The 13,149-nt window shown below is 47.1% G+C and overlaps 1 protein-coding gene across 1 annotated transcript; it reads right to left on the minus strand.

Moving 5' to 3' along the window:
• Nucleotides 1-11,082: 11,082 nt before the first annotated feature.
• Nucleotides 11,083-12,637, minus strand: Foxi2 (forkhead box I2). The gene is made up of 2 exons (XM_057777013.1): nucleotides 12,133-12,637; nucleotides 11,083-11,516 (listed from the first exon to the last, which is right to left on the minus strand). Exons 1-2 carry the CDS (start codon nucleotides 12,635-12,637, stop codon nucleotides 11,083-11,085), a joined length of 939 nt encoding a protein of 312 aa, XP_057632996.1.
• Between the last annotated feature and the right edge of the window lie 512 nt (nucleotides 12,638-13,149).

Here is a 13,149-nt window from a genome sequence, read left to right on the forward strand (position 1 = left end):
GACTGCTTTCTATTGTATACAGGTGTGGTAAATGGAGGGCTGAGTCCAGAGATCTGTAGTCTCTGCGAGCCTTTGGCCATAATTGGTGATCCAACCTGACTTCTTTTGGTTTTCAACTGTACTATGAGGGCTGAAAGCAGATTTAACCCTACAACTCCGATAAAAATATAAGAACTCCTTTAAGGGTAGTAATGAAAAAGGTTCTGAAGGTGAGTAAGGATAGAGTAGCCCTCAGTCAAGTGATTGATTATTCATGTCTGCACAGGAGTATACGTGGGCTCATAAGTGCAACGCATTTGAATGGAGCCATGCCTCAAAAAGTTTTTCTAGCTCCAAGATGCTGGAAGTTTTAAGTTGCTCTAAACCACCACAGAGTCTGCTATAACTTCTAGCTGGGAACGAGTATTTGAACACATTTAACATAGATTTTAGGCTTTAGGCCAGGCCTCAGTGCTTCTTTTCCTTGGTTTGATATGGGATTTCAACCAAAATAATGAACCTGTCTTCACCCTCATTTGGATTCTTGACAGCAGTCCTAATGCTTTTAGGGACATTCAGTTCCTCCTTTGCTATCTGCTACTCACATGTTGCATCCTTAAGACATTTCTTGCTACTCAATTTCTTCATTACTCCCTCCTTACTAACCCTCCTTCTCAAAAGATAACTTCAGTGTTAAAAATCAAATGATTTACTGACTGGCTATTTTTAGTGTGTGGTGTATGTGCACACTTCTCCCCTTCCATCACTCTCCACCTGATTTTTTGAGACAGGGTCTTTCCATGAACCTAGAGCTCACTGTTTTGGCTAGGCTGGCTGGCCAGCAAATCCCTGGGATCTACCTGTCTTGGTCTCACATTGTTTGGGTGATAGGCACACATGATTATGTCTGGTGCTGTATGGGTTCTGAGGATTTGAACTCAGGTCTTCTTGTTTCTACAGTAACTTCTCTTGCTCACTGAGCAATCATCCCAGCTTTAGCTTCATCTTCTGCTTCTTAGAGAAAGCAGAGATTAGTGTGGGGATTCCTCCACTCTCTTTTATGGGGACAGCCACAGCCATTCTTAGCCTTCCCTCTAGTCTAAAAGAAGAGGTGGCATTCCCTTCCAGGCCAGCTCCTTCTGCACTGAGACTCCTGCTGCTGTCTGGGGGACGTTCTCTATCTCCTCTATTGTCTTCAGCCTGCCTTTTACTTTTTATCTCCTGTTGTCACTCTGTTCTTGCTTCTCAGTACCATCCCACAACACCAACAAAAGTGAAAGCCGACTTTGACCTTCTCCTTCACTTCCTCCATCCTCTAACCCCGTAACACACCTCACCTCCCATCTGTTAACACTGCCTGATTCTCCCTAGGTGTTCACTGAGAGATGAGTGGACAAAGAGAAGGTGCCATGGAGGGGTGACTGAGGGCACCCATCATTCCTAATAACATCTGCTCCTGTCTTTTGCTTTCCCCATCTGTGCTGCTGATCCTCCTGTCCTCTTCATTTTTCAAAACCAGAACTTGGCTTTGTGCATTGTCTTTTTCGATCTCTGTTGTATTAGTCTTTTCCTAGGATTTTTCTTCCATCTTTAAAGTCATTTTTCTCCCCTCCATCCTTCCCTTTTTCCTTCCTTCCTTCCTTCCTTCCTTCCTTCCTTCCTTCCTTCCTTCCTTCCTTCCTTCCTTCCTTCCTTTCTTTCTTTCTTTCTTTCTTTCTTTCTTCCTGTCTTTCTTTCTTCCTGTCTTTCTTTCTTTCCTTCCTTCCTTGTTTTGAGATAGAGTTTTTGTATAGTCCAGGTTGGCCTCAAAGTCAGGTTTCTCCTACCTCAGCCTCCCCAGTGTGGGAATTAAAGCGTGCGCCTCCATATACAGCTTCTATTTAGTCTGGCATCTTATGCAGCTGGAGAGATAGCTCAGAGGTTTAAAGCACTGGTTGCTTTTACAGAGGACCTGGCATCAGTTCCTAGCCCCTCCGTGGAGGCTCACAGCTGTCTGTAATTCCCATTTCTGGAGATCCAGCATCCTCTTTTGTTCTCTGTGGGCATTGCATGCATGTGGCATAGGCATGAACATGCTGGGGAAACCCTCCCCAAAACCCTCATACATGGAATTAAAAATTCATTTTTTACAAAAAAGATACCTTATCAATCTTTTTCATGTGTTTGATCCACTAGCTAGATCAAATTGCCTGCTCCTCAGATTTACTAATTTCATTTGCTTCTCGAAGCTTTTTTTCATTCCTTGGGAACTGTTGCATCTTCCTGATCATCAACTGTATTTCATCATCGCTGGTCTCTTTCTTCACCATATTAATGTCTGTACTGAATTCTACTTTCAAGTTGGCATGGTTATAGCTTTCCAAATGGTTGAATGTGCCTGCTAGGCTTTTTTCTGTGCCTTTCAATTTTCTTTGAGCTTTTATTCCATGCATATTTCTTGTTGGCAGCTTACTAGATGAAAAATACATACATTAGATCCTCTGGTTTGTAAAAAAGAGTATCTAGTCCCAGTTATTACCTTTACTATTGTGCATTTGGCCTTCTTTCTCCATCTTACTCTGTGGTTGCTCTTAAACACTCTTCATCCCTCTCCTTTTCTATAACCCATCAGGCCAGAGATCGACAGTTTTACTCTGATAACACTTGGTAACGTCTGGTAACCATGTATAGCTTTGGGAGCCAAAACACAAACGCAGCGATGTTTTGTGATGCCCATTTGGCAACGGGGAGATGCATTTCCTCAGCAGATTTTTTCCTTATTTGTTTTTGTTGTTGATGATGTTAAAATTGTAATGTGAAATAACTTGGCATGGTGGTACACACTTGTAATCTCAGCGCTTGAAAGTCTGAGACAGGGACATTAAGTTCAAGGCCAGCCTGGGCTATAGAGTGAGAACCTAATTAAAAAGGAAATATCAACTAATCATAATCCTATATAAGAATAAGAATGAAACTAAGGATTAAACGTTTATCATCTTAAACAAAGTTGCTCTCTGGGCCCTTTCTGGGCACAATTCTTTGACTCCTGCAGTCTTACTTGACTTTATTAGTAAATGGCCTTTGCTAACAAGGGAGCCACTTAGAAACAACTTGGGTGGCAGCTTTATTTTTAGTCTAGTGTTCCTGTGAAGACACTCTGTTGTGCTGAGTGTCTTTTCCCCATCATGGCTCCCACGAGGCATAAGCTGCTGTGTCTTAAAATGTACAGTCACTGGCTGAATATGGAGAAAAAAGAAACCCACATTATATCCATACCTAGATGTGTCTGAATGAAACCGATTGTTTTCTACAGTTAATACACACGATGGAAAAGGTCTGCAGACTGCAAATTTGAAGTTTCTGTTTTCTTCTTCTCTTTGACATGTGGGATTTGTTTGGGTTATAGAAGAACAGATATGGCACACATGTGGCCCTGCTGATGCTGGAATATAGATGACCCACTCCTGCTCCCTTCAGTGTGCAGTGTGTAGCCATGGAAAAGCCACACTGGTTTGGCTCAGCTCCTTGACTCTGCCCATTGAGTGCAGAGACAATCATCCTCGAAGATCGAGCAAACTGATTCCCAATAAAACTACATTTATGGGTACTGGAATTTTAATTTTATGTCATGAAATAGTCTTCTTCATTTTGATTTCCCCAGCTGTTAAGCAACATGAAAACAAGCCTCAGTTCATGAGCCATGCATCACCCAGTGGTAAGCTCGAGAAATCATCTTATATTATCTCTGGATGCGTTTTTGTTTTGTTTTGTTTTTAATTTCCTCAATTCTATTTAGGAACTACATACTCTATTCATGTAATGATCTTGTTTAAATTCTAAAATTTTGCTTACTAAATTAGACTTAAATTTTAAAGGATTTATTTATCTTACGTGTAGAAGCGTTTTGCCTGTGTGTATATACGTGAACTCCCTGTGTGTCTGGTGCCTGTGGAGGTCAAAAGAGGGCATTGACATTTGCTTCCTCTGACGCTGGGAAATGAACTGGGGTCCTCTGCAACAGAAACAAGTACTCTTAACAGCTGAGCCATCTCTCCAACCCCTAAAATGATATATAATAAAAGCCAAATTTAACCATAATTATATTCCAACTCAAACTTACTAGATTGTTCTGTGTCTACTCAAGTATATAGCACTCATGTTCTCATCTCATATCTGGTCTTTGTAAGAGTAGGCACAATTGACTACATTCTCATATCTGGTCTTTGTAAGAGTAGGCACAATTGACTACATTCTCTTCAGCACAGTTGTAGTAGGTCCAAGCATAGAGTTTTCTCTGACTGCTTCCACTTAAGATATAGGAAGACAGTGAGGGGGATGAACTTTGGGAAAGACAAAAGTGCCTTTAAACTTTGGTACCTCCTGGGGGCTGGAGAGATGTCTCAGTGATTAAGAGCACTGTCTCTTCTTCCAGAGGACCCGGGTTTAATCCCAGCCCCCACATGGCAGCTCACAACTGTCTGTAGCTCCAGTTGCAGGAGATCTGGCATCCTCACACAGACAGACATGCAGACGAAACACCAATACCATAAAAATAAAATAAATAAATTGTTTAAAGGGTTTTTTTTTTTTTTGGTACCCCTGTCCTCAAGTAAGTCACCGAATCTCTATGGCTTTGTCGTTTCTAAGGCTGGGCTGCTAACACTCATTCATAGTTAGCCTGCACAGCTCTCACAGAGCCACTGCCCTGAGTACACACTGCTTGGAGTTTGCTATCACTCTGGCTTCACCCAGTCCTGGCTGGTGCTTAAAATGTCATGATCTGTGTGCCTGGGTACAAGATCCCAGTTCTAAACTGTGCCTCTGAACAGGCAGAGAGGTTTGGGAGGATTCCACTCAGTCTTTCACACAAGAACATCTACAAAGCATGGGACACACTCGGTTTTGCATTGTGCACCCCCTGCTTTAAGGCCACAGTGTCCTGAGTGGCCTGGTGGGTGGAGAGCAGGATGGGACAACTCAGCTAGGACTCCTTCTGACCTCAGGTATGTGAGAAGCCATTTTCACTGTGGGCTCCCCATTAGGCTGTCAAAGAGGCGCTGAGTTTGCTGTGTGGATGAACCCTGGTGAAATCAGAGCTCAAGAGTGGGCTCCCTTTAAACAGGCAAAAATGTCAGGGCACCCATATTACCTGCTTGTCATCTGAAAATCTCTGGCTCTTTCCTGCTCTAAATCTCATTTTCATTTTCTTCCTGAAATGAAGGCACACAGTGTTGTATGTGCTAACAGACTCGCACATTTGAAGCCCGGCAATGGGAATGCTCCTGCAAGGAGGAGAAAACCCATTTTGTTAGGAAAACATAGCAGCGATACAAGTTCTTTCTCAGGATGCTTGCATTTGCGCGTGTACTAAACATATTAGCGAGGATACTAGAGGAAAAAATAAAGGAAAATGACGAAAAAAAGAAGCCCAAACTCATTACTAGAGAATGTAAACAATCCTTTAAAAGTTTTTTTTTCTTTCAATATTTTTTTTTGTGTGTGTGTTACGCTGTTAAAACAACAGGCCAACGAGGTTTCTATTTCCTCCAGTTTAAATACACAATTCACAGCAATCATTCTTTTCATCCTAAACTTTAAAATTAAGAAATCAGATAAGACAATGTGTATAAAAGAAGGGAGAAGCCAAGTGTGTGACTTTCAGGGCTCTTGAAACTAAAACCTCTCATTAAAGTGCTCCGTCCTACTGACTCCTGAGTCCGGCTTCCCCTGTGACCTGCCCATAGGCACCTTGTAGAAAAGTGGTCTCAGCCTGGCCGGGCGAGTTTCAGTCAAAAGCCCAGGATGCTTGGCTCAGGTGTTGACACTAATACGAGCCTCAGGCAGCTCCCAGCCACTGGTGCGTGCAGGAGTGAGGGTCTGGGTGTGGGTGATGGATCAGGGAACGATTAAAGGTTTGGGGACAGGTAAGCTGCCCAACACTTCCAGAGGGCATAAATTGAGCTTTCACACATGCATTCCATTTGACTCTCATCCTGTATTGGAGTCGAGCCCAGAGCCTGTGAAAGGAGCTGAGCAGTGGGACCCAGTTAGTGCCTGCAAGTCCTTGCAGCCTGCTTGGGAGCTAAGGCTGGTCCTGTCTTCTTCAGTGGGGACAGTGGACTCAAATGCATGGGACGAGGTGGCCCGGAAAGTGCTTCCTGGGGAGATATACACATCTGGTTGCTCACCAACGTGGGACCACAGATATGCAAGCCTAAGTGCTCCTCGGCAGAGCAAAGACCCTCCTGAATGGCTGCTTTCATGGTTGCAACGGAGCACATAAAGGCTAACCAGACCATACGGGCCTTGTTGTCCCCTTCAGCTTTGAATTTCACAGGCCCCAGTTCTATATCCCATCACAGATCTGTATCCTAGCCCGGCACCCAAACCCTAATATGTGGTGGGCTCTTGAGGCTGTCTCACTCACATTTACATCCCCCAGGTCCAGCAGAAGGATAGCCCTCTGTGAGGGGACTCAAACCGGTCACAGAATACTGGGAGGGGCTGAGTTTGGGATGGAAGAGTTGTGTGGAAAGTATAGGGTGTACAGCGTGCTCACATTCATTCATTCATTCATTCATTCATTCAACAATTACCAACTGCCCAAGCTACTTGAGCACCAGAAAGATTGCTGCCTCGGGTTTGTGGGGAAGACTCTAGAGAAGGAAGGGATAAAGTAGAGACAGAGTTTGGGTGCAGAGAAGCTAGGTTCCTTCTGACTTAGCTTAGTATTAGCTGTGACCCTGAGAAACAAGTCACCTCACCTCAAGTTGCGGCATCGGTAGAATGGGAACAAACTCATTCACCTGGCTGAGATGTGAGAACGTAGGAAACAATGTACTTGAAACACCAGGAACACACTTGACATCTTGACATCATCTGCGAGATGAATGGAGACACGAGACTCTGGAGGGCAAGTGCATAGACTTCATTCATCCGGCGTTGAGGCAGGGATACAAGTCTCTGTGTGTGAAGGTCTGATTTAGCATAGCAGTCTCTGAGAGAAAGGGCAAAGATATTTCCAGTTGTCTGTGTTCAGCACTAATAAAGCAGACCAATGAAAGCAGCTTCCTGCAAGGGCAGTGGGCTTAGCCCTGAGGGATACTGCTTAGCATGTCAGGGCTCAAGGGACTCTAGCATTTCAGTTCCTGGATTCAGAGAAGTCCCAGTGGAGTCCCTACCCAGAAACCCTAGCGAGCTCAGCTCCAATCCCCACCAAATGACAGGTGTCTTGACAGGAAAACAGGCCTTAGGTTAAACTTACCATTGTTTCTGTGGAAAGGGGAACAAACCAGATCCTCTCCAGCCGGAGTGCACAAGTGCCCCTACCTAAACCACACTGAGGTTAGGGAGAGCAAGCGGGTGTGGAACATATTCAGGTCCATTTAACGGGTACAATATGGCAATATGGTATGTGGGCTTTTTAAAGTAATATTAAAGTATATTTAAAGTAATCATCTTGGAGCCAGATAGCCTCCATTCAAGAGGCTTTCCTGTGACTGCTCTTCATCCTTGTCCCAACCACAAGAAGGAGGCTCTGGTAGGCAACAACCATCACATACCATTTTCTGACAGGTTGACAAAGATTGATTCATAGTTGGTCCTCCAAAAAGATTTATTGACTGAATCACATTTTATTAAACTCAGCTTCTGTTTATTCTGTAATGTTTCTGTAATTTTTACCCACTTGGTCCAATATCCTGAATGTAAGCATGACTTTCTCAGAGTGGTATTTGAAGACATCATGCCTTCATCATCAAAGTTGCTGTAATATCTGAAATTTCTCTTGAGAGAATTCTGGCTAGGGCAGTGCTCTGTGGTGTGTGTGTGTGTGTGTGTGTGTGTGTGTGTGCAGGTGCATGATTTGTGTGCCAAGAGTCCTTCATAGCTCTCAAAAGATGAGTCTCTTCCCATCACCTGGTTCTTTGACTCGAGTTCTCTACTTGGGGGGGGGGGGGACTCTTGATTTTTTCTTGTTGAAGAGTTCTGCTAATTACTGAGTTGCTGGATTCATGAGTGACAGAGGACACCAACTGCAGGAGACACACCTTAAGAAATGAAAGATTGGAGGAACTGGGCAAGGTGATGCATGGCTGTGAGCCCAGCATTCAGGCAAGAGGATCACAAACTGCAAAGCAGTCTGGGCTACTCAGAAAGACCTTGTTTCCAAAAAGAAAGAAAGAAAGACCCAAGACAAAAGATTATGATTATCAAAAACACGCTTGATGTTTAATCAGCTCGTGAAACTAGCGCTCATGCCTTGAAGTCCAGGGTTCAGGTTTCAAACACTTGTAGACTTTCACAAACTTGTGGAAGGAACATCAGGCTCTTCATTGGGAATATCCTTTCTATCATGGGGATTGTTTCTCACTCAGCGACCAATCTATACCCAGGGAGAATATGACTTATGCTATTAGTATACTCTTTGGGTTTTAAAACCCATAAATGATTATGACTTAATTGGCAGTGGTTGGAACTCTGAATTACCCAACAGGCCAGGTTTTGAATTGGTATTTCCCTCTGGAGTCTGGAATTGTTTCTATATCTGGAATGACTCAGCTCACTAAGTTGTCCACTCAAAGGAGGAGCTGGGTATCCATCAGGGCTCCATCAAGTGCTCATGACATCTTGTGCTGTAGACTCACAGTTACCTTAAAAATTTAGTATTTTCTGTAAGCCTCACAATTTCAAAGGCAATGAAGAGAAGGAATGAGGGGGCTGGGGCATAAGTACCGTGATGGGGTCCTTAGCAGCATCTTCTTCGCCTTGCCATTGACACCCTGGTCTATTGACATGTGGCTTTAGAGAAGGTCAAGTTCACCCAGTCTGCTTTGTTTGGCTACTTGTTTTGCCTTCAGCAGAGTCTCCCCTCTAGGCAAACACTCTTTTGTGATGCCTCCGAAGCCCGCTGCACCAGCACCTGTCAACTGTATTTTGGTGTGCCTTCCCTCCAAACAGTCACCCAGATACATGGATTGTCTTGCAGAAAGGATGGATTCTATTTGGCTTTTGACATGATCACTTTCCAAATATCCTGCATGGCTTGATGGGGGAGGAGAGGAAGGGGAGGGAAGGGAAGGGAAGGGAAAGAAAGGGAGGGGAGGGGAGGGGAGGGGAGGAGGAAGGGAGGGAGAGAGAGAGAGAGAAAGTCTTTTGTGACAGGGTCTGATATAGATAGCCCTGGTTTGCCTTAGACTCACTATGTAGCTAAGGCTGGCCTTGAAACTTGGTTTTCTGTCTCTGCCCTTAAGTGTTGGAATTACAGTCATTGCAACCACACCATCCTAGAACATTTTCAATTATGTTTTTCTCAAAGAGAGTCCATCTGTTTAGTATACTATTACTTATTAGTGCCTACATAGCTTTGAATAGCCAAACTGCCTTTAAACACCCAACTAGGCAAACAAAACATTGAAAAATAGTTATCCCTTTCTCAATTTTAATACGCAATTCAGTATCAGAAGCAAAAAACAAACACAACTTCCCATGATTGGCAGCTGTCACACAGTCATGATGCCCTTTGGCAGCATGTGTATGGATGGCATGCAACTTTGTGGAAGTTCTGCTGGTTGTCAAGCTGCACTGTATTTCTTCTTGTTGTCGCAGCTAGTTAAAAACATAGAGCGTAAAGTGGGGTGCTGGTGCTGGGTTGGTTGGGGTTCCTTTATTGAGTAACACAGACTCCTTTTTAGCATGTTGTTCTATTAAATAAGCTAAAAGACCCACAACCCTTTTATTTATATTCTAAATAATTTATTTTTCCCTGAATTTTAAAGATTGCATTACATTTGGAGGGGGGGGGTTGGTTCTAAGCTTGGTTAAGCAACACCATGGCCACCCAACTCACACACAGTTCATCTTCCCATGGCAGCGGCTGGGAGGCCACAGAGCACCAAGAGCCAGGGCTTCTGTTCCCTACTTTCCTCCACCATCAGGCTCACTACAGGTTCAGGAGGTCACTGCTCTCACTTGCTGAGCAGTGGCAGCCTTGGCCCAGCAGGCAGACATGAGATGAACCAGGGCAAGCCTGTTACATTGGCGCAAGTGGGGCTGGACTCACTCAAGGGCTAGCTTAAGCGTTCCCTGTTTTGCTGTCTTCCAGGGAAAGAACCTTTCCTAAAGGTCCTGGAGGAGTGTGTGTGCTCTAACACTCTGCCTCCAGTGTCCATGTCCCCAGAGAATGCCTGATAACACAGAGACTCACGACAGCCAGCTGGGACCTCCAGGGTCTCTAGAAAGCACAGAGGTCCAAATTCTATTTCTTAATGAATTGAGCTCCTTGCCAGTCACTGTAAATATAAGTAGGAGGGAGAGCAGGGGGTGCAATTCAAAAGGGAGGTAGTCCTCGGGATTCTGCTGGTCTGGGGGCAGCCCCAGGAGGGGAGGAGGCAGGAGCAGAGGGAAACCAAAACAGGTGTGGCACCCCGCTTTAGTAAGAGTGTGGAGGTAAGACAAACCCAAGCGGCTTAAGGATTCCTAGGCGCCAGGCACCGGGCCTGGGGTCTGGGGACAGTGAGGTTCTATAATGGGGACACTAATAATGCCAGGAGCAGAGTGACAGGGGAGGGAGCTGCTGACCCCAGGGACTCCTTCCTGCTGCATTAGCTCTTCCCAACGGCCCAAATCTGGAAAGTCCCTCTTTCTATGTATGCTAAGCCCAAGAGTCCTGACTCCTCTCAACATGCAGTCTCTTGTGGGTGGAAGGCCTGTCCTCGGGTCGGGGCTCCCACTCCGACCCTATTCTCTGACGGAAAGAAAACAGCTGGATCAGAGATGGAAGTCAGTTACTTAATGACTTGTCCCCTAGATGCTCGTGTAGCCTAGCTTCCTCCCCTCCTCTGATCAGCTCCAAAGCATCTCTCTGGAGACTGGAGGCTTGTCACCCCTTTAAAGCTTTAAGATCTTTCTCTGCAGTCAGAGAGCCCAGGGATGGATCTATCGGCAGAACCCTGGAAGCCCAAGAGTGTCTAACACCCTGGGTGAGGGATTCCCAGCAAGCTGCACCTGCCTCAGTTCTGCTCCCCACAGGAGCACTGCCATTTTCTGTGGCGCCCCCAGGAAGGATTGATTCAGGGACTGAGCTCTATATTCGAACAGAGCACCTGGCCAGTCTCCAGCTTTCCTTCAAACGTCAGTCCCTTCCCGGCTGTAGACGAGATGATCCACCCTAAAGCCGGTAGCCACCATTCGATGGCCAGGGGCAAAGCCCTGCGCAGTGTTGGGGATCTGGGGACCGTGGGCAGCCGCTGTTGGTGGCCTTCGGAAAGAAAAGTCACGGACCAGGCCCTCAGGGAGGGTGCCTAGGCTGCCAGTCAAAGCTCCCACCGCGGTGGTGAACCCCGAGAGGCATGGGGTAGCCTCGGATGCAGGCGGGGACCTAGAGGTCTGCATGTCATGGGAAGCTGAGCCACGGGGCTCCAGTGTGGCTCTCTCTGGGCTGCTGGTTTCAGGCGCAGTGGCCCCATTGGTCTCTCCTCTCCGCCTCCTCTTCCTTCGGAAGTTCCCATTATCGAACATCTTCTCACAGTTTGGGTCCAGCGTCCAGTAATTGCCTTTACCTGTGGAGGAGGGAGGTTCAGAAAGCCAGGCGTTGACCCAGTTAACTCCCATGAAGATGGCCCTGAACCCTCCTCGTCCCAAGCCTTGAGGAGGTACTTTGTGTCAGGAATGGGTCTTTACAGTCATACTGCAAGAATGTGGGCGCTCCACAAGGACCCAGCCACGGACCCTTGAGGGAATACCCAAGTACCTCAGGTTGGAGGCTGGAGAGACGACCCAAGGGACTCTGAACTGTCTGGCCACGCCTGGCCTCTATGTAGGGTCCGACGCTCTCCAGAGGCTGATCATCCGCCCCCACCCAAACCCGTCCCAGTTTTTTTTTTTAAGGTAATCACTATTTCCCCCATTTTACAGGGAGGTATATCGAGGCTCAGAGATGTTAAATTCCCAAGTTCACCCAGATGACTAGCTTTCTAGGCTTCAGGCAAGTGCGCAGAACCCTGGGGGCGCTAGACTGGAAGCTAAAGCCTAAAACGTCTTTCTCCATCTCACCCAACCGAAGTTACTTCATCTGTACAATGCGTCAGTGGGTCGCCCAGGGTCCCTTCCACCCTAGTCACCCCACCAGCCGCCTGTAACACGGGTACTGGACGGGGCGTGCATGCTGCCGGTTACCTGGGTCGTTCTCATCTCGGGGCACCTTCTTGAAACAGTCATTGAGGGACAGGTTGTGGCGGATGGAGTTCTGCCAGCCCGCCTTGCTGCGCTTGTAGAAGGGGAAATTGCTGGCCACGTACTGATAGATCTGGCTGAGCGTCAGCTTGCGCAGAGGTGCGCTCTGGATGGCCATGGCGATGAGCGCCGAGTAGGAGTAGGGTGGCCGTACGAGCCTCAGCAACTCCTGCTGCCCCGACAGGCTCAGCCACGCGAGATCGGAGCCAGCCAGGCCGCCTGCAGCACCAAGTAGCGAGCCCGGGGCAGCCAAGGCAGCTGCAGCGTAAGGTGGAGCCTGTCCCGGTCCGGCCGCGTAGGACGCGGGGCTAAGCGAAGCCGAGTTCATCCACAGGCGCCGGCCGGAGCCCAGATCCCCGCGACTGTAGCCCGGGGAATGAGCGACTGACACGCGAGTAAGGCCATGCGAGACCGAGCAAGAGCCCACGCTATCACAGAACCCAGCCATGTTCAGCTCTCCGGCCTGGGCCGGTGCAGGTGGCTCCGCATCGAAGTTCATGGGCGCTCCATTCTCCCAAAGATGCTACCCCACCCTCTTGCCCTAGGTCCTTTAAAAGCCATTGGAGCTTGGGGAGCATGGGGGAGAGTATCAAAGGTAGGAGTCTCCTCCCCTGCTGTCCTTGGTGAAGCTAAACCAAGTCTCCGCCCTCGGGTCAGTTTTCTGCCCCGCCCTGGGACACCAAGACGTGCTGTCCCTGTAACTCTTTCAGGGTACCTAGGTCCCTTTGGGCTCAGAGTCATTCCCGGCCTGCAGTGGTCCCGAGGAGGAGGACTGAGGGTTCTCTCAGATCCCAGCTCCTAGGGATAGGCTAGGGAACTCTGCTCCAGGCATTGGTCCTTTTGTATGTCTGGGGCCTTAGCTCTACCTCAGGCCAGAATTGAGAGCTGTTGACACTCTTAAGGTCCCAGTGAGGACCTTAGGTGTGATAGTGACTTGATTCTGGAGAAGAGGTATGGACA

This window comes from Chionomys nivalis, chromosome 8 (assembly GCF_950005125.1).
Source record: "Chionomys nivalis chromosome 8, mChiNiv1.1, whole genome shotgun sequence".
Classification (NCBI taxonomy): Eukaryota; Metazoa; Chordata; class Mammalia; order Rodentia; family Cricetidae; genus Chionomys; species Chionomys nivalis.

Coding starts and splice junctions, on each gene's coding strand:
- Foxi2 (XM_057777013.1), bottom strand. CDS start 12,637: ATGGCTGGGTTCTGTGATAGCGTGGGCTCTTGCTCGGTCTCGCATGGC. Junction 11,517..12,132: donor CCGAGATGAGAACGACCCAG/GTAACCGGCAGC, acceptor CCTCCTCCACAG/GTAAAGGCAATTACTGGACG.